Source organism: Salmo salar, chromosome ssa05, assembly GCF_905237065.1.
Source record: "Salmo salar chromosome ssa05, Ssal_v3.1, whole genome shotgun sequence".
Lineage (NCBI taxonomy): Eukaryota > Metazoa > Chordata > Actinopteri > Salmoniformes > Salmonidae > Salmo > Salmo salar.
This window is the reverse complement of record NC_059446.1, coordinates 58,715,203-58,736,144: the sequence shown is the minus strand read 5'-3', so window position 1 is coordinate 58,736,144 and position 20,942 is coordinate 58,715,203. Positions and strand designations below refer to the sequence as shown.

At 44.1% G+C, this 20,942-nt stretch overlaps 1 protein-coding gene across 2 annotated transcripts; it reads right to left on the bottom strand.

The window, feature by feature from the left end:
* Positions 1 to 906: 906 nt before the first annotated feature.
* nr2f5 (nuclear receptor subfamily 2, group F, member 5) lies at positions 907 to 20,019 on the bottom strand. 2 transcript variants are annotated; one of them, XM_014200768.2, is made up of 4 exons: positions 18,911 to 20,019; positions 5,943 to 6,223; positions 5,294 to 5,540; positions 907 to 2,985 (listed from the first exon to the last, which is right to left on the bottom strand). In XM_014200768.2, exons 1-4 carry the CDS (start codon positions 19,275 to 19,277, stop codon positions 2,669 to 2,671), a joined length of 1,212 nt encoding a protein of 403 aa, XP_014056243.1. In that variant the 5' UTR covers positions 19,278 to 20,019; the 3' UTR covers positions 907 to 2,668. The 2 variants fall into 2 exon arrangements, with proteins under 2 accessions (XP_014056243.1, XP_014056244.1); XM_014200769.2 differs by having other exon boundaries at positions 19,771 to 20,019.
* Between the last annotated feature and the right edge of the window lie 923 nt (positions 20,020 to 20,942).

Here is a 20,942-nt window from a genome sequence, read left to right as displayed (position 1 = left end):
GGGGGAGAATGACTGAATATAAAGCATGTCTTTAGGGAGGCAGAGGACCTGTGAGCTCTTCTCTCTCACCTTTATCAGGCTGACACAGAGCTGCCACTCCGAGTGAAGGACCACAGATGTTGTTTACACATACAGTACCCACCCACCCGCCAAGCTACACACACACACACACACACACACACACACACACACACACACACACACACACACACACACACACACACACACACCACCTTGAACTGAAGGGTCAAAGACCATGTGTGCACTTTCTCTTGATTCTCTCGCTCTCTCTCTCTTTTTCACTCTAATTTTCTCCCTGACTCAAACACACACATACATCATTAAGTGAGAGGTCAGAGTGTTTGTTTACACTCTATCTCTCACACTAACAGCAGGGGAGTATCAACATTTGGGCTGCACCCTGCCGTGAGAGTTGGAGAGTCCCCCAATTTGTTTCTCACTGATTGGTTTAGACTATTGATTTGTTTCATGCCTCTGTACCCCATCATATCCAAACAGCTCAAGATAAACATACTGTCCACACTGAGTGACTACTACTCATGGCCAATGGACTGCACTACATGGAATTACCCATTTGACTTGAGCCATCTGTCATAAGCTTTGTCTAAAATGGCCACTTAAATTCATATTGACTTGGTGTATCACCTGATTTCAGCCTGTTCTTTGGTAAAAGAGAATTTAGTTGTATTGTGTTGTAGTCATAATGACAGAATATGCCATGGTGTTTGAAGTGAATATACTTTTGATAGTCTAGTTAAACATCTAAAACGTTAGTCATGGTTATGACTGGTTATGACATCTGTAAGTCATGTTTTAACAGCATTAGGCTGGTCTTACAAGTGTAAGTGTAAGTGGTTGAGATCATAGCAACACAAGGCGGAGAAATAACTGTGAACAACATATTTTTATTTCAATTAATGGATCCATATTTCCAAACAAAAATAGAGAGAGAAAAAAACATACTCTTATAGAAATATTCTGTGAACTAATTTATCAACAGACAGTCCTGCTCTCCAAGGTCCCAATGGCTTTCAAATCCCAATAATTGTTGCTGATACCCCAGTGCCACGTTAAAAAAACAGACTGGTCGTCCAACAATCAGTGTTGCCTTACAGCCCGTCATCAATTGATGGTAACACAAACACATAATAATATCTATGCTAAATCACAGTAGATGACCATTGTAACTTTAATGGAGGTTTGTGATACAATGTCCTAGTATGCTGCTTGAATGACAATTGAATTGAGGCGGTCTCTACCCTCCATGACAATGTCATGTGGAGGACATATTGCCTGTCATAACAGGTAACTTCAGATTATGGCACAGTCATAAAATAAATGTTCAGTGACAAAATCTTGTTCTAAGGCAAGTACAACTAGTTTTCAAATGGTTATTGATCCAGGCTCCATAACAATTTACATTTTTCACAAAAACATCAAATGTGATTGTGACATGAAACTAACATTGCATTAACTGGCATGTGTTATGTCATTCCTATGACAGCATTATGTAGATGTTATGAAGGGATACAGTGGCGGAAGTACACTGACCATTACCAGTTAGTGGCCCTGTAGTTTTGACCTCAAAATGGCGGCTGAGTAAGAATCTACCAGTGCTGTGTTTATGATGGGAGTAGGTCAAGTGTGGGTTCTGGATAGTTTCACATTGCAAGTGCCTATTTTTTTATATATTTTTTGCAACTTCACACACCCTCTGACATCAAATTATAGACAAAACAAAAGGTATTTTTGTCACCACTACCACAAAGACAATCCAAACAATTAATATCCATGTTCCACTTTGATATAAGCTGTTGATAGGTGTTTTGCTCTGGGTGAGGCATGATTCTCTGTTTCCTACTGATATTGGCATGTCTGTCCTGTCCTGTCTGTCCTGTCTGTCCTTTCTCTACACCCTGAACCTGAGCTAGTCTCAACATACCCCTTAATGTGGATGTCTATGAGTCAATGACATACATATGGACACAATCATGAATTTCTCTCATTATAAACAGTGCTAATACACACACACGCACAATAAATGTCTTCTGAAAATTCCAAGGAAATTTGGCATTCATGTTTTAATGGCTTCTGGTTTATTAAAAAATAATTGGTTGATGAAGAACCTTTGGCCTGGCTCTCTCGGTCAAGCAGTTCTATCGGTAAAGGCCTTGCTCTAAATCGTCAGACAGTGGAGATTCTTGGACACGTCTCCTTTAGATGCAAGCACAGTGCCGACAATAGAATGACTGCGTTGCCAGTAGCCGCAACCTCTTCGAGTCCGAGTCTGACAGAATTGCCTTTAACGGCGTGAGTCCTACAGAGCTGCAGGAGAACGGCGCAAAAACCCTTCTGCCAGCCGGCCCGTCTACTGCCACCTCACAAACGTGGCGATGGCGAAGTAGGAGGGGCCATGGCCTCCACCAAGTCTCTCGTTTGGCTGTGGTCCCCTGGAGAAGAGGCGTGTGAATGGCTGGATTGGTGAATGGGGGAGGGGTGTGGTGAGATAGTCAGGTGGTCAGTCTGCTTTTTGGCGGAACGGTGGTGGTCTTCCAGGGGATGGATGGAGGAGATAAACGGAGGGAGGGATTGAGGGATGGTCGATGAATGCTTGATGAAGAGCTGAATACGCAGTGCCTCGTCCTCCTCAGGGCCCGTTCTCATTGTAGTGGAGGGAGATGGGGCGGTCGCGCTGCACGGGCATGTAGGGCCAGTTGTAGCTGGAGCCGGAGAGGAGCATGTCGCGCAGCAGCGTCTCGATGGGCGTCTTTCCCACCAGGCGCACGAAGAAGAGTTGTTCGATGACGGGCGAGGAGACGATGCGGAGGGAGGGCAGCCGCAGGAGCAGGCGGCCGAAGCGGTTGGGCTGGCTGGGGTACTGGTTCCTCACATACTCCTCCAGGGCACACTGGGACTTCTCCTGGATGCTCTCCACGTGGGCCACATCCGACAGGCCCATGGCATCTGAGAAGGGGAGGAGAAGGTTAGGCGTTGATGAGTTTCTGGTTCATTATGGTTTTGATGAGTTGACGTAACACTGAATTGCAATGTGAAATTGTGTCCAGCTACGTACATACATTAGAGCTGAAATGTCAGTATCCCTATGTAAAGATGTCATTCAATGTAGTGGAATACAATTCCCTTTGCCTTCAGTTGTGGGTCGAGGTTTTGTCCATGCTCTCACACCTCCCCTAGCATCGGTATCTGTTGTGAGTCTCACACCCTCCCTAGCACCGGTCCCTGGTGTGAGTCTCACACCTCCCTAGCACCGGTCCCTGGTGTGAGTCTCACACCTCCCCTAGCACCGGTCCCTGGTGTGAGTCTCACACCTCCCCTAGCACCGGTCCCTGGTGTGAGTCTCACACCTCCCCTAGCACCGGTCCCTGGTGTGAGTCTCACACCTCTCCCAGCACCGGTCCCTGGTGTGAGTCTCACACCTCCCCTAGCACCAGTCCCTGGTGTGAGTCTCACACCTCTCCCAGCACCGGTCCCTGGTGTGAGTCTCACACCTTGCCTAGCACCGGTCCCTGGTGTGAGTCTCACACCTCCCCTAGCACCGGTCCCTGGTGTGAGTCTCACACCACACAGAGAGTGTGTTGACTGTGTGTGATACTTTTCACACCCTTCGAGCTCCGTGGTTAAAGGGTCAGAGGTGGGTGAACTCAAAACAAAGTCCCATTTAGTGTACTGCACGGTGCTGTGCTGTACTGCACGGTACCATACTGAACGTTCAGTACTACTGTGCCAGTGTTTCTGTCCCCAGTATGAACCTTGTTTAAAGGCTGCATCGAACAGTGAGGGTAATTTTCTCCCAAGTGCTTTACTCTAGTGTGCAGCAGAAGCACTGGGACAGGATCTTTTACCCGCCACCCAGCACGCTAGTCCCTTTGTCACAGTACCCTTTAATCGCCCCCCTGCGCAATCTTGGTCCTGCTGAGCTTCAGTTCCGCATAACAAAAGATTAATATGCCTCATATTTTTGTCACAGAGGGCCCCCCCAGGGGGAGTATAACTGCAAATTCTGCCACATTTCCCACTTTGAGGGCAGGTGTGTCGTTTTTTAGCTATCTGCCATTTTAGGGTCTGTGTGAGGCATCAGTGGCTGAGAAAGCTAGGTCTGTCTGTGTGACTGAACCCTCGCATGCAACTCCAACACCTCCGCAGGCACCATTTCCCTTTGTCAGGCTCCCTGGGCACACACAGCCACACTCTGGGGATGAAGATGGTGGCAGTGGTAAGATGGCCGCTTTTTGATTCGGGGTGATGGAACTGGGATATAGGGTGGAATGTCTGAGGGCGGAGGTGAGAGGGGGTATTGAGAGTTTGTCTGTCCTTGTTAGCTCATGCAGGCAGGTCTCGATGGGGGGGCCTGGTCAACGACTGGTCTGTCTATCTCATTGTGTGTACGTGCATGTGTGTGTGCATGCGTGTGTGTTGGCTGGAGTTGTGGGACGGATCACATGGATGCTCAGGGCTACAGGGGTTATGTAGGTCAGGGCCTGGGCTGTGGCGAATCCCCCTTGTCGCTGCAACCCACCATGAATAATTCAAGCACAGTGGTGGGGGCAGGGGTGAGAGGGCTGGGGTTTGGAGAGGAGGAAAGGGGAGGGGCTGGCTGACTGGTTTCAATAATAGATGGAAGCGTGAAGGAGAAGAGGGTGATGAAATAAATGAGAAGAGTGAAGGGGTTCTTCAGCCATCCAAACGGAAGACTGCGGGCCAGAGCTAGGTACATGCAAAGTGATTCTGACAAGCTGTGTGATGGAGACGAAGAAAAGGGCGATCGACAGGAAACAAAAAGCAAGACCTCAGAGTTGGGTTCTCTCACACTCATACCCCCTGGGTCATAAACAATGAATCCTCAACACATCCCAATCCCAGATCTGACAGCATTCTGGGTGACGTAGAATAACCATAACTATCTACTGTGCCTCATACAGTGGCAAAAGTGGTGTATCAAAGCAATAAGCAAACTATTGTTTTTATATCGCTATTTCACCAATATGTATGCTTCTTTATCTCAGTAGTCCATCCATGATAATATTTGTATGGTATCCATACATTATTGAAACATTGTTTACAAAGGCATTGTTAACCACTTGGTTGTTAACCACATGCTGTACTGCAGACTCTATATGTCTACTAACTTATCTGGAGTGACCACTATTACCTATATGTGTAGTTCCGCAAAAAATACAACACAAACTATCCAACAGATAGACATAAACAAAGACATATAGAAACAGAAACCACTAAAGTCAACACCACTCACCGGAAGTGAAGAGCACGATGGATTTGAGGCAGGAGTACTCAGCTGTGTCCACCTGCAGAACCTTCAGTTTCTCCACCTGCTCCTGGAACACCCGGATGTGGTCCATGAACGCCACCACGCGCTCCGCAGACATGGGCGATGCGTGCAGGCCAGCCGCCGCCAGCAGGGGCGCCACGTGCAGCGGCATGGAGCACTGGGCCGCGTTCAGCACAAACAGCTCACTCCATGACATGCGCAGGAGCGCCACCTAGGGCACGGGAGGAATGATGGTAGAATTGGTTAGTTCAGAGTAGACAGAGGGTGGTTCTGGGAAACAAGGATAAAAACAGTGTTTATCTTCCTAATGCAGATGATTGAGTATGGCAAGTGTTAGTGATATGCTCCAACTTAAAGGCTGCTGACCCCACAATTGAACCTTTACATGACATACCAAATGCAGACATAGACATATTTGTTCTGGGCAATATCTGTGTTGAGCATCTACAGCTCATCCATAAGGGACAACCCAAATAAAGTGACCACACCACATCTCTAAGCATTCATCATTTCTACTTTCTAGTCAGGCATAAAAAAAGATTATAGTCAGGCATAAAAAAAAGATATAGTCAGGCATAGTTTCTAGTCAGGGATCAGGGGGGGTCCTCCTCACCTGGTCCATGAGCTGAAGGTCAGGGAAGAAGGGGATGTTCTTGGCCCACTCCACAGCGCTGAAGAGCAGCCGTGCGGCCAGCTCACAGATGTTCTCGATTCCCATCAAGTTGTTTCCCTGCATGCACTGGGACCCGTAGCGGGATGTGGGGTAGGGCTCGGCGCGCAGCAGCAGAGAGATGAATCCTGATAGGTAGGGCTGCCCATTGTAAGGATCACTGCCATTGGTCAGGTACTGACCCGGGCTAGACTGGGAGTTGGACATGCGGCCTCTCTGGACAGCTGAGGGAGATAAAGAAAGAAAGAAAGAAAGAAAGAGAAAGAAAGAAAGAAAGAGAAAGAAAGGGTTAAGAAAATAAAGAGATATGGTATTTGAATGTTATGAGCAAAATACATTTTCCCTCTTTTGACATTTCATAAGCGAATACTCAAGTGCTAGAAGCTAATTGTTTGGCGTGGTGCAGGTACAGTAGGAGCTAACTTGGTTAGACTACTGCACCTTTCATTCATTCATGTGGCTGTACTCTATCCACCTATCCTACGAGATTTTATTTCAATCCAACCTGGCACAGTTACAGTAACATTTAGGACCTGAAGCTTCTCTGTCATCACGTCGTCATTACTGCATCCAGCACTAACCGGCTTGATTTAGTAGGCAGCAATTACCACCGTGTCATAAAGCACCATCTAGAGGCATTCAAACGAGTCTGCTCTCTCTCAATGGGAATATGTAGGGCCACCTAAAAGACATGTCATGGCGGGTGCCTGGGGATAGGAGGAAGGAGGGTGGAGGTTGTAGGTAAGGGGTGCAAAGTGTGGAGAAACGGGGGGTAATTTCTGTGGCTCTAAATGTGTCGGCACTCTGTCTCCTGACCGGCAGACCCCGGTGCTGTGCATCAATGAGTAATGGCAACCAGCAGCCAGTAAAGACACTACGGTTCTTCACACCTCTGCCCCCCCCCCCCACACACACTGCCAAATGGCTCAGCCGAAGAGGGCACGCAGAGGCTAAGCACACATCCCCACCCCCGCCGAACTATGATGTGGCGGCTCAAAGCCCATTTGGATAACACCTGTTCAGTCATCCCCGCTGTCTGACTAATAACTCCATCTACAGTTACAGAACGAGGGAGAGAGAGAGAAGGGGAGAGAGAGTACGAGAAAAGGAAGGGAAGGGAAGGGAAGGGAAGGGAAGGGAAGGGAAGGGAAGGGAAGGGAAGGGAAGGGAAGGGAAGGGAAGGGAAGGGAAGGGAAGGGAAGGGAAGGGAAGGGAAGGGAAGGGAAGGGAAAGAGAAAGAGAAGAGGTGATGAGGGAAGGTAGAGGTAATGACAGAATGAGAGATAGAAAAGGATAACAGAGAGGAGCAAGAGAAAATAGTGTAGGAGAGTGGGGCGAGAGAGAGAGGGGGGGGCAGGCTAGGATTTGGAAAATACTTTGAAACTCAGTATTACCTGTCCTTCGACACAATAGCTGTGAAAATTGAATACACTACAGTGTATCAAAGAGGACAGGTCAAATCACTCAAGAACATAGTAAGTCAATAGATACATCCATAGAATTTCAAGACTGTTGACTGATTAGAAAAACTTTTTTGTGACCAAAAAATACTGGTCTCTCTTGAACTCAAGCAACTTCTGTCCCGGGGAAAGAATGTTGTCTCATTTTGCAAACAACAACGTAGCGTACAGAGACAGCAATGAACAATGGGCCAAACCATGTCACTCACAAAAAAAAACTCCTGGTCGTACTCAAACCTGAACTTTTTTCTAGAGCACGGTTGTCCTTCATTAGAGGTTAGTATGTTATAACTATCTGCATTTTTTTTAAATGTATCAATGCATCATAATGATTAATGCCATAACCCACCAGACGCCAAATCCACCACATCCACTTGTCTTCTGAAAGGCATCTTTGAGGAGGTTGTGTGTGAATGCATGAGTCGAAATGACGCATCAAAAGCATCTCTATGTGAATGAGCAAGGGAAATGAATGAGACAGGGAGAGAAGGGCATAGACAGGGCATAAGGGAGAGGGAGAAAGACAGTGAGTGGCATTGGATGAGAGAGAGAGAGAGAGAGAGAGAGAGAGAGAGAGAGAGAGAGAGAGAGAGAGAGAGAGAGAGAGAGAGAGAATGTAGCGACAGATTTGAATGCCTGCCATAATCGATTTCCGATTTCTAATTGGTCGGCGGTGGCCTAGTGTGGTTGGAAAGACTGGCAAACAGTGGGACCAAACAACTAAAGAGCCTAAAACCCCAAACAGAAAGACCATGGCACTACATCTAACCTCATGGTACATAAATAAGGCAGAGGGGAGAAAAGGGCACGAAACAGGTATCATGGGCAACTTAAAAAAAAAAACACCACAGCGAGTCACAGAGAGTGTGTGGCAGTGGAGTTAAGCCTCATCTTACCAAGGCTGTCCTTATTTGGCCTTTAGTCACTGCTAGAAGTACAAGACATTTGAGCAAACTATTGTAGATAAATACAGTTAAGGACTATCTGCTACTGTAAAAGGTCAGTCAGGGGCTATGTACTAGAAGCATGACAGATCTGGCACAGCCTCATTGTCAACTGAGATAAGTGGTATAATGGTTTTCATGTAGTCCCTTAAAAGTCTTTTAACAAAACACACAACATATATACACATTAGACATGACAAAATGCGTGGAATTGCAGGAAATAAGCTTTAAACATACAAAATTATCTCCACCAACAAGAGGGCTGTGAACAGTTTGTGTTATGAACAGTGCTTGTGCCCATAGAAATAGACGTGGCGTGTGCGTGGGGGGGGGGGCACGGGATATTCCTCAATGCTGGAAGGGGGGCCATCGTAAAAAAGTTTGGGAACCCTTGAAAGAGACAATGGGATCGAGGAAGAGGGAGGGAGACAGAGTGAAGTATGACATTGTATGGAAAGGGAGAGGGAACGGGTAAAGAGACAGGGAAAAAGAGAGATTCAGACAGACGGAGATGGAGAGAGCTTCCCGGTGAGGATGCTCAGATGCATTAGCTGCAAACGTAGCCCCTTTAATATCCACCCAGTCACGTTGGCGCTGCTTTGATGAAGCAGATGTGAATTAATAACAGAAATGCACCCTGCACGAAGGAGTGGTCTGGTTTTCTATCTATTCGATCACACAACAAGCTATGCTATACGAGCGACTCATTAAAAAACTCAATGGCTGTTTCTCAAGAAAATTGGTGTAAAGTCACCTGGACTCAAAAACAATACTTCAAAATGTAACAATGGACATGGATAACGCTAGACTTAATGTAAAGGCTAGCCTTTCATATTGTAGCAATAGGCTAACCTGGCTATTGTACAGACAAGAGAGAAAATTTGAGACTCAACAAAGAAATATGACAATATGACAAGCAATGTATCGTGAACTGGAGTCTATTCACCTTGAGGTGTCAAACGAAGCCCATCTCTGCAGAGTGAGCTCTATTCCTCCACACACATCCCCCTTCTCTAAAATATTAAATGCTAGCCTTGGGGATATCAGAATGGGAAACGACTAGAGCCTCAGCTCTATGGTCTCTTCGTGGCCTATCACTTCAATGGAGGCTGCTTTCTGGCAGTGAATAATGGCAAGGCCTCTGTCAATATGGAAGCCATGGTACTGGAACCTCACAGCCAGCTTGGACTTAAAGAAACCTATTCTAACATGTCAATACACTATGACAGTATTGTAATAGGGAAATGTTTTAGCGGGCCAGAGTTTAGGGGGCAAACTAGTCCCGGTTTGTGATTGACTGCTCATACAAACTGGACAACGTGTATGGATTAGTCAATAAAGGCAGTCAGTTAGCGAGCCGTGGTACTTACTCAATAGGGTCAACCTCACATTTGGACCTTGAACATGTCCATTATTAATGTTTAGTTTCTGGTTCCCGTTGACCTACAGTATATCCGTCTCTGTGGTTGGTCGGTGTGAACCAAGGGTCACCAACTGTAGCAATCCTATGTATGAGTAACTGAATATCAATATACAGGACTTTCCCTGTGTTATTTACCATTGAGGGACACACACTAGGAGTCACAATTGAGATAATCTGTCTTTGAATGTTCTGTCTATGAACAGTCGTAACTATGTACTTACTATGAACAATCTAAAGCAGGGGTCTCCAGCAGGTCGATAGCGAGCTACCAGTAGCTAGCAGCCCACCTTTGAGTAAATCGCCAAACGATTCTGAAAGTACATGCAATTTTCACGTGTTCCACGGCAAACTGTCATAAACAAATCTCAGAAGTATCAGACACCACAAGCTCCCAGCTACTATTTATTGATATTATCCCACACCCAGTTAGCCACTATTGGCTGAAAAAGCCAAACCTAACACTATCTGCCAATTAATTTCGAGCAATATTGCCCCTGTCTGTCTGTGTGGTGCGTGCGTTTGTCACTCCGTGTGTAGCCAGCTGATGTGATAACCGTCTTGTGGGTTGACAGAAATACTTTCCCCCAATCAAATCAAATCAAACTTTATTTGCCACATGCGCCCGAATACAACAAGTGTAGACTTTACTGTGAAATGCTTACTTACAAGCCCTTAACTAACAGTGCAATTCAAGAAGAAGAAAATATTTACCAAGAAGGCTAAAATAAAAAGTAATAATAAAAAGTAACACAATAAGAATAACAATAACGAGGCTATATACAGGGGCACCGGTACCGAGTCAGTGTGCAGGGGTTACAGGCTAGTTGAGGTAATCTGTACATGTAGGTGGGGCCGAAGTGACTATGCATAGGTAACAGGCAAACAGCGAGTAGCAGCAGTGTACAAGGAGGGAGGTGTCAATGTAAATGGTCCTGTGGCGATTTTTATGAATTGTTCAGCAGTCTAATGGCTCGGGGGTAGAAGCTGTTGAGGAGCCTTTTGGTCCTAGACTTGGCGCTCCAGTATCGCTTGCTGTGTGCAGTAGCAGAGAAACCAGTCTATAACTTGGGTGACTGGAGTCTCGGACAATTTGATGGGCTTTCCTCTGACACCGCCTATTATATAGGTCCTGGATGGCAGGAAGCTTGGCCCGAGTGATGTACTGGGCCGTTCGCACTATCCTCTGTAGTGCCTTACAGTCAGATGCCGAGCAATTGCCATACCAGGCGGTGATGCAACCGGTCAGGATGCTCTCGATGGTGCAGCTGTAGAACCTTTTGAGTATCTGGGGGCCCATGCCAAATCTTTTCAGTCTCCTGAGGGGAAAAAGGTTTTGTCGTGCCCTCTTCACAACTGTCTTGGTGTGTTTGGACCATGATAGTTCGTTGGTGATGTGAACACCAAGGAACTTGAAACTCTCGACCCACTCCACTACAGCCCCGTCGACGTTAATGGGGGCCTGTTCGGCCCGCCTTTTCCTGTAGTCCACAATCAGTTCGTTTGTCTTGCTCACATTGAGGGAGAGGTTGTTGTCCTGGCACCACACAGCCAGTTCTCTGACCTCCTCCCTATAGGGCGTCTCATCATTGTCGGTGATCAGGCCTACCACTGTTGTGTCGTTAGCAAACTTAATGATGGTGTTGGAGTTGTGTTTGGCCACGCAGTCGTAGGTGAAAAGGGAATACAGGAGGGGACTAAGTACACACCCCTGAGGGGCCCCAGTGTTAAGGATCAGCGTGGCAGATGTGTTGTAGGATCCAGTTGCAGAGGGAGGTGTTTAGTCCCAGAGTCCTTAGCTTAGTGATGAGCTTCGTGGGCACTATGGTGTTGAATGCTGAGCTGTAGTCGATGAATAGCATTCTCACATAGGTGTTCCTATTTTGTTTTGTCCAGGTGAGAAAGGGCGGTGTGGAGTGCGCTTGAGATTGCGTCATCTGTGGATCTGTTGGGGTGGTATGCGAATTGGAGTGGGTCTAGGATGTCCGGGAGGATGCTGTTAATGTGAGACATGACTAGCCTTTCAATGCACTTCATGGCTACCAACGTGAGTGCCTCGGGCGGTAATCATTTAGGCAGGTTATATTCGCTTCCTTGGGCACAGGGACTATGGTGGTCTGCTTGAAACATGTAGGTATTACAGACTTGGTCAGGGAGAGGTTGAAAATGTCATTGAAGACACTTGACAGTTAGTCCACGCATGCTTTGAGTACACGTCCTGGTAATCCATCTGGCTCAGTGGCTTTGTGAATGTTGACCTGTTTATAGGTTTTGTTCACAGCGACTACTGACAGCATTATCATACAGTCATCCAGAACAGCTGGTGCTCTCGTGCATGCTTCAGTGTTGCTTGCCTCGAAGCGAGCACAAAAGGCATTTAGCTAATCTGGTAGGCTCGCGCCACTGGGCAACTCGCGTCTGGGATTCCCTTTGTAGTCCGTAATAGTTTTCAAGTCCTGCAACATCCGACGAGCGTCAGAGCCGGTGTAGTAGGATTCCATCTTAATCCTGTATTGACGCTTTGCTTGTTTGATGGTTTGTCTAAGGGCATAGCGGGATTTCTTAGAAGCGTCCGGATTAGTCTCCCACCCCTTGAAAGCGTCAGCTCTAGCCTTTAGCTCGATACGCATGTTGCTTGTAATCCATGGCTTCTGGTTGGGATACAGTTGAAGTCGGAAGTTTACATGCACTTAGGTTGGAGTCATTAAAACTCCATTAAAACTTTTTCAGCCACTCCACAAATGTATTGTTAACAAACTATAGTTTTGGCAAGTTGGTTAGGACATCTACTTTGTGCATGACACAAGTAATTTTTCAAACAATTGTTTACAGAGATTATTTCACTTACAATTCACAGTATCACAATTCCAGTGGGTCAGAAGTTTACATACACTAAGTTGACTGTGCCTTTAAACATCTTGGAAAATTCAAGAAAATTGTCATGGCTTTAGAAGCTTCTGATAGGCTAATTGATATAATTTGAGTCAATTGGAGGTGTACCTGTGGATGTATTTCAAGGCCTACCTTCAAACTCAGTGCCTCTTTGCTTGACATCATGGGAAAATCAAAAGAAATCAGCCAAAACCTCAGCAAAAAAATGGTAGACCTCCACAAGTCTGGTTCATCCTTGGGAGAAATTTCCAAACGCCTGAAGGTACCACGTTCATCTGTACAAACAATAGTACGCAAGTATAAACACCATGGGACCACGCAGCCGTCATAGCGCTCAGGAAGGAAACGCATTCTGTCTCCTAGAGATGGACGTACTTTTGTGCGAAAAGTGCAAATCAATCCCAGAACAGCAGCAAAGGACCTTGTAAAGATGCTGGAGGAAACAGGTACAAAAGTATCTATATCCACAGTAAAATGAGTCCTATATCGACTTAACCTGAAAGGCCACTCAGCAAGGAAGAGGCCACTGCTCCAAAACTGCCATAAAAAAGCCAGACTACATTTTACAACTGCACATGGGGACAAAGATTGTACTTTTTGGAGAAATGTCCTCTGACTCTCTGATGAAACAAAAATAGAACTGTTTGGCCATAATGACCATCGTTATTTTTTGAAGAAAAACGGGTGTTCTAGGATTTTTTTCCCCCTGGTTGCACATGTGACATGCGGGTAAAAATTTGGTTAAACTGATTTAAGTTTGCCTGCATTAAAGTCCCAGGCTACTAGGAGCACCGCTTTTGGGTGAGCATTTTCTTATTTTCTTATGGCCTTATAGAGTTGGTTGAGAGCGGTCTTAGTGCCAGCTTCGCTTTGCGGTTGTAAATAGACGGCTACAAAAAAATACAGATGAGAACTTTCTTGGTAGATAGTGTGGTCGACAGCTTATCATAAGGTACTTTACCTCAGGCGAGCAATACCTCGGGACTTTTTTAAATATTAGACATCGCACACCAGCTGTTATTGACAAAAAGACACACACCCCTACCCCTCGTCTTACCAGAGGTAGCGTCTCTGTTTGTGTCCCGTTGGTAGGATAATCTTAATAGTAGGGCATCAATTTTATTTTCTAAAGATTGCACGTTAGCAAGGAGAATGGAAGGCATTGGGAGTATACTCGCTCGCCTCTGGCTTCTCAGAAGGATCCCCGATCTGCGTCCTCTTTTCCAGCGTCTTTTCTTCACGCAAAAGGCGTGGGTCTGGGATTGTTCCAGTGAAATCAGGATATCCTTCTCGTCGGACTCGTTAAAGTAAAATGTTTCTTCCAGTCCGCAGTGAGTAATCGCTTTTCTGATGTCCAGAAGATATTTTCGGTCATAAGAGACAGTAGCAGCAACATTATGTTCACAATAAGTAAAATAATAAGTTACACAAAACGCAAAAAAAATTACAAAATTGCAAAATTGGTTGGGAGAATCTAAAACGTCAGCCATGTTCTTCGGCGCCATCTTCATACAATCCTTCTCAATTAAATATTAACTGTAAAGTAGGCATACCTGGCAGAAGTATATCATGAGTAAGTATATAATTTGTATCTATTATTTGAAAACTTTGCCATTAAATGAGCATTTGCAGTACAGAACCATCACTAGACCAGCACATTCGACAGCACAATGCTCACTTGCTAGGTGTGCTATTAAAGGGACAGATGCACAACTAAAGGGGAATTACACACAAAAAATGTATTTGTTAGTTTTATTCCAAACATTTAAAAAATGTGCATTCTGTTTTGGGTTAAGCTTTGACATGGACTCAGAACATCCAATTTTGTTGTTTCTCTATGAATAATTGCAATTTTGAGAGTTGAAAAAAACAGAAAATCTAAAATCAGTTGGGAAAATATAAAACAGAATTTGGAAGAAAAATTCGATAGGACCCCCCCTTGTTTATTAACCATTATTTTACCAGGTATATTGACAGAAAACATAGCTAGAAAAAAATAAGTAGCTCGCGACACGTTTCATTTTTTAAAAGTAGCTCCCACGCTAGAAAAGGTTGGATACTTCTGATCTAGAGTGTGTACTCTAATGGACAGTGTGCCTGTCCATGCCAATCTCTGGGTGCATGTCGCTATGTGAGTTGGTATCTGTGACCATGTCACTATGTGTGGTAGCTGGTAGGGAATGTATTGTATGCATGGGAAGGCTGCTAGTTGTGAATGTAAAATTGTCTGTGTGTCAAGTATACAGTGTGTTCTTCGAACGTGTGAATTTGACAAACATCACAGTCTATATTGGTCTTTTTTGGTCTCACTAAGGTCAGAGGAGCACATACGGAACATTCAGACAGCAGAACATGATATGCACTTCACTCCCAACTAGCCCAAGGTAACTGTCAGCCAGTTGCACAGGTTCACTGTCTCTCTCTTCCTCACTCCTTCCTTATCCCTTAAACCAGTGTTCTACTCTAAGCAGGAATGTCATTGAGAAACATGGAGAGTAGAGATGCTAGAGGTGCCAAACAGGTAGAGCAGCAAAGAGGTAAACATGACCTTTTATATGACTGTTTTGTATAAATCAACCTTTAACACGAGATATTAGATATGTATGTGGGCTGAAATAGAGTGACCTCTCAGTCAAGGGTCACCCTAAAGATCAGCTGGACTGTCCAAATAACACTCCTGAATTAGCCACGTACAACACCAGCGAATGTGAAACTTGTCTTAAATAATGCAGATGTGTGTGCGGTATATTTTGGAGCCAGTTACTGCATGGATTGGATCAATTACACACTCACTTTTTGTACCTTACTAAAAAGTTGCCATGTTTAACAGAATTTCGCCACTAGGGAGTGGTGCATTTTTGGAGAGGGAGGGGAGATGCGGGGCACCGACTTGGTCAACAAGAAAGACCCACCTAACCACAAACATAACCTGTCAGGTTTGTTTTTATATGCTTTGTTGCTGATATTATGCTCTATTTGTATATTTTCACTGGTAGAGGCCTCCTACACCATCAATACGTTACTTTTAACAATGTTACCAACAGTAGAAGGGCGTGGGTAAAATCACTGGGGAAGCCAGAAAAAAAGCCATATTTCAACCTATGTGTTGTGATAATTGCGTTGTTTGCTCTATAACCTATAATCTGTCCAGTGAAGTCCACAAAGCATTTTGCATGTAACAAACAGTTACGTGACCTACAGTATGGTCAAGCAAGTTCATGTTTCTGACATTTTTGGACAACTAAACAACCATTGATTTAGAACCAAGGAGAGTTATTGCAAGTCGAAAAGAAAACAGGAGCTACTTCAACTATTCCAGCCCCATTTCAACTTCAGCATTTCAACATCATCATATCACTTATGCTTAGTCTAATACAGTGGCAACTGAATGATACAAAAAACTATTTCGTCCAATCATCATAAGCTAAATATGATGTGGCTGTCCATGGTTCCGATTTCTGTGTGTGTGTGCAGGAGCGTGCAAGTAGAATAAACATGTTGACTCACCCTACTTGTAGAGAAAGGCCAATGCCATCCTCCTCTCTTTCACGTTGACGAAACAGTCTATCACTCTGTCATACAGTACATGCTTTTATTTATTGTTGTCCTAGGCTACCTGGCTAAAATGTTTGTGTGACAAAACTGCACATTTTAGAGTGGCCTTTTATTGTCCCCGTCACCAGGTGCACCTGTGTCATGCTGTTTAATCAGCTTCTTGATATGCCAAACCTGTCAGGTGGATGGATTATCTTGGCAAAGGGGGATTTGCTCATTAACAGGGATGTAAACAAATTTGTGCCATTTTTTTTGAGAAATAAGCTTTTTGTGCGTGTGGAAAACTTCTGGGAACTTTTATTTCAGCTCATGAAACATGGGACCAATACTTCATATTTTTTTCAGTATATATTTTTTTATTGGTAAATTTTTTGGGGATGCCTGGCTTCCCTTGGCATCCATGAATACACACCACTGGTTACCAATCCATGTGTCGAGAATAGCGTGATATTTAGATTATTATTTTGTGCATGGCTTGCATAACACAAGTAGGCAATACCTTGTAGTGCTTTCTTTATATTTGGGAAAATTACAGAAGATATTTCTGATGACTGTTAAAGAACTGATAGTCCTCTGCTTTAACCCAAGAGCAAACACTCGTTGTTGAATAACTATTACAAAGTTAATTATTGATAGTTTCAACAATCAATTTGAGATTATTTCAAATCCATATTCTGAGCAGGAATGTACATTTGTGTATTTCCAAAATGTTCCAAAATTCACAGGGATTATAACTCAGAAAAGGTTGACAAAGGTTGCCGTTTAAAAGCCTTGTTAACACTTGGTTGTAGTACAACACAAGTCTTCATAACACTTCAATTATAATGATTGATTGAATGTCAATTAGAAAAGGCCTGCATTAACCACGTCGTGATCTTCAATGTAAAACCAACACTTTTAATATTTTAAAGAAGTGCGATTATTTTTTTTTGTTCCTCAAATGCACTGACACTTACGAAGACACATCTCTAGGCCATAATCCACGACGAGGATGAGTCTGTTTTGCGTATGATTGACCTGTACCAATTTAATCAACACTTCAAAGAATTTAGATTTTTTAAATCGTGTTTATGCTGAATAATAGTCTAGATCATATAATAGTAACATAGCAAAACAGTAGTTAATATATAATGTAGCCAAATAATGATCTGATAACATATTGAGTGTGTTTATGTAGATGAAAGGTCAACAGACTGCGGTGCGTCAGGAGATTTCCACGGGTTCATTCAATCAGAAAGGGCCATGGCCGACTAAATTTACCCTGCAGTGCTTTACATGAACTGTGTACAGCGTACACACTAGCACACTAACGAGATCCATTGAAGGATAATTTTAGGCGAAAGGACGGGTATTTCCACCTAAAATGTATTGTATAGTTAGTTCATTAGGACAGAGGCTACTGTATTCAAGACCTCGTTTGTAATAGGCCTGCCTGCTAGATACAGTGGCGGTTTTAGACCATTTCAACTGGGGGGGGCCAAGCTGGGGCCAGTTGTACTGTTAGAGGGGCCAGTTACATTAGACGTTATTGTTGTCATATCGTTTTCTTCACTGCATTACAGGCATTAGCAGGCAAAATACCATGTTCATAATCATTAGTGTTCCGCTTTGCCACTGTCTAATAACGGATGTAAAGAAAGAAAGATAGCAAAAATTAGTTATGTAAAAATGATTTCATACTCCACATTTAGGGGGGCCACAAGGGGGTCCAAAATTGTTGTCACAGGGGCACTGCCCCCCCCCCCCCAGAACCGCCCCTGGCTAGATACACTCACACACTGGAAGTTAAACACAGCGTGCTTCATGCACAGAGCGCGCGTCTTCTGTTGACTACAGCTTGTGTCACTATTTGCACTGTTCATGGTCATATCATAGGAACCTTTTGGAGTATCCACAACAGCTTGCGTGGCCATGTTTATCAATAATTACAGTATATAATTTGCGATAAAATCTATTCCAATAAGCTAACAAGGTTGACTCCAGAGTAGGCTACACTGCACAGCGATGCATGCATTTGTGTTTATAGAAATGTATTGTTGGTGGATAACGCATAAAACACAGAGTACAACGACGTCCAGCATGGAGACATGCATGTGCAACGCTCTTGTGGTAATTTCGAATGTCTGGTTCGCGTGTTATAATTAACACAACTCGTCTGATTGAACATGACGCAGCAAGGTACTAGCTGACTGATTCAAGGTGAAACGCAGTGCTTTGCGAACACGTTGCCACTGTTCATCTTTCGCATTAATTGACCCGTTCTTAAACATGCACAATACAATACATGTAGCGGGCCCTCTTGTAGCGAATAGGGTGTCGGGGAGCAAACACCAGAATTAATGGGGAGACAAAGGGAGCTGTGCATTGAATAGGAAATACAAGGGTAGACGATCTGAAACAACAAGCATTGCGTTACAGCAGACTACAAATGCCTTTTTAGGAGAACTATGACTGATAGAAGCAGGAAAGCTATAAGACACGGATATCCATCGTTAAAGCGCTAACGTTATATGGTTTCAACTTTACGCACCGATATTCTTGACACCAAACGTCCGCCAAAACCAATTTGAACATTTTAATAGTTTACATTACATTTACATAAAGGCTACAGTCTTCACCGAATTTAAAATCCTGTCTTACCTTCTCTTCTCATGCCGACTTTGAGGCACTTCTTCAGTCGGCAGTACTGGCACTGGTTTCGATGATGTTGGTCGATGGGACAGTCCCGGTTCCCCCGGCATGTGTAACTGAGGTTCCGTCGCACCGAACGCTTGAAGAAGCTTTTACAGCCCTCGCAGGTGAATTGGCCGTAATGCTTGCCACTGGACTTATCCCCGCACACCATGCAGTCCACGTTGGGGATCTTGTCCCCGGAAAGTGCATCGTTCCCCGGGGTGGAACCAGAAGGGGTTCCCGGTGTCCCGCCAGGCTCCTGACTGCAAATCTGGAGCTGGGACCCAGGATCCGCCGAAATGTTCTCTTGCCACTGGTTTACTACCATTGCCATGCTATCCTAAAACACTTTGGTTAAACAACAGATACGAGTCCAACTCCGTAGCGCGGGGAGGAGATAAGAATCCGTTCTGACGTCTTGGGAAAACAAGGCAGGGTGAAAAGGCGCTTCCCACTTCCTCCAAAAAAGTATTTAATATATTCTCAAATAGATTTTCTTAATTAGTTAATCAAATGTCCCTGTCGTAAACGTATCTTCTGTAAACTTCTATCAAAGTTTACGAAGACAGCACGGTATCAACATGACTATTTCGTAAGAATGGAGCCTAATGCCAGTGTTCGCCTCTCCGCAGAAATCCATAAACACGCTCTCTGAAAAACTTAAGTGTATTTGAAAAGTCGACCAGCAATACAGCATGTACAGAATGGAGAAGTGGTCGTTAAAGTGTCATGGTCATGAATATCGACTGCCTCGAATCTTATTCTGCTTAATATTCGAACTGAACTAAATCAACATTTTCTCTCAATCCCAAAAACACAATACTGACCATAGTTCTACGCAATTATGTGATCGAAGTTGTCTTGTGAACACATACGGACGTGCAATACCAAAATAAAAGTTGCTTTCGTTCCTCTAATGTTGTGCGCCACGATGAGGTCTGAATAGAAATGTCGATAAACCATGGATGGAGTGCTCTGTGGTAGATGCAGTATGTTTACAAGCAGATATCTTTGCCAATCATGTACTTCACCCGTCGGCAGCCTGTCCCATCTCTGAGAATCATAGTTAGAATTTGGTGAAAATGACACTAAACAGCCGTGCTTGTAGCCCCCCCCCCCCCACCCCATATAAGGCCAAAACTACCATATAAGGCATGACTCCTCCTCTCGTTGAGAACGGTTTTACGCATGAACGGGCAGATTCAATTGGCTAGAGGAGAATAAAGAAGTAAGGCACTCTCCAATTGGGCAGCCGCCGATTAGCAGCTATACAGTATGTTCTGGTTGATAGAGTGGCTGTGTTATTACTGTATAGCAGAGTGTAGCCGTATACACAAATCAACGTAGACATAGATCTTGATTTTTTAAAATATAATAACACAAAACTGTTAGGCCTCACTCAAAGGGTAAAATGTCTTTATCAAAGTAATAGGCTTATGTCAAATACGTCCCCAAACATCAGTCTTTATAAACTTTTCCACTCTAATTGAGCTTTTTTTTCTTCATTGTTTATTTGATGGCTATTGAACTCAATCATCCCCACTTTAATTTACTTTTCTAAAAATGTTTTAATTACTTGTATATCCTACTGATACCACAACGCACTCTTTCTGAATGTTTAATGTTATGCCCACGTTCGGAATGCTATACAGTTTTCACAGTAAGATTATCGATTGTGCCAAACCAAGGTGACAAACTTCTCGCCAAGAGACACATATGGAGTGTTAATTTTGTCAGTTTGTTGTGCAGCTAAACTTGCTATCTGGATATCAATGCACAAAAGGCCATAGCAGTAATGAACGATTACTACTGTTTTTTTCTCTAATGGGGTTTTCAAGCTGAAAACAGTAGGGACCTAATTATATTTTCCAGACAGGTCCTGATCTGTCATAGTAATAAGACCATTGTAGATGACAGCAGCAGAATCCCATGTGAAGACTAAAAGTAAACTCCACCAAAATAGTACATGTTTTCAACCCTTCACTCTGCGGAATTTGAT

What these genes read in the sequence shown, in the direction of transcription:
- nr2f5 (XM_014200768.2), bottom strand. Translation starts at nt 19,277, where the DNA reads ATGGCAATGGTAGTAAACCAGTGGCAAGAGAACATTTCGGCGGATCCT. An exon ending in ACCTTCAGCTCATGGACCAG is followed by an intron (nt 5,541 to 5,942) that starts GTGAGGAGGACC and finishes CCCGTGCCCTAG; the next exon opens with GTGGCGCTCCTGCGCATGTC. An exon ending in CATCGTGCTCTTCACTTCCG is followed by an intron (nt 2,986 to 5,293) that starts GTGAGTGGTGTT and finishes TCCCCTTCTCAG; the next exon opens with ATGCCATGGGCCTGTCGGAT.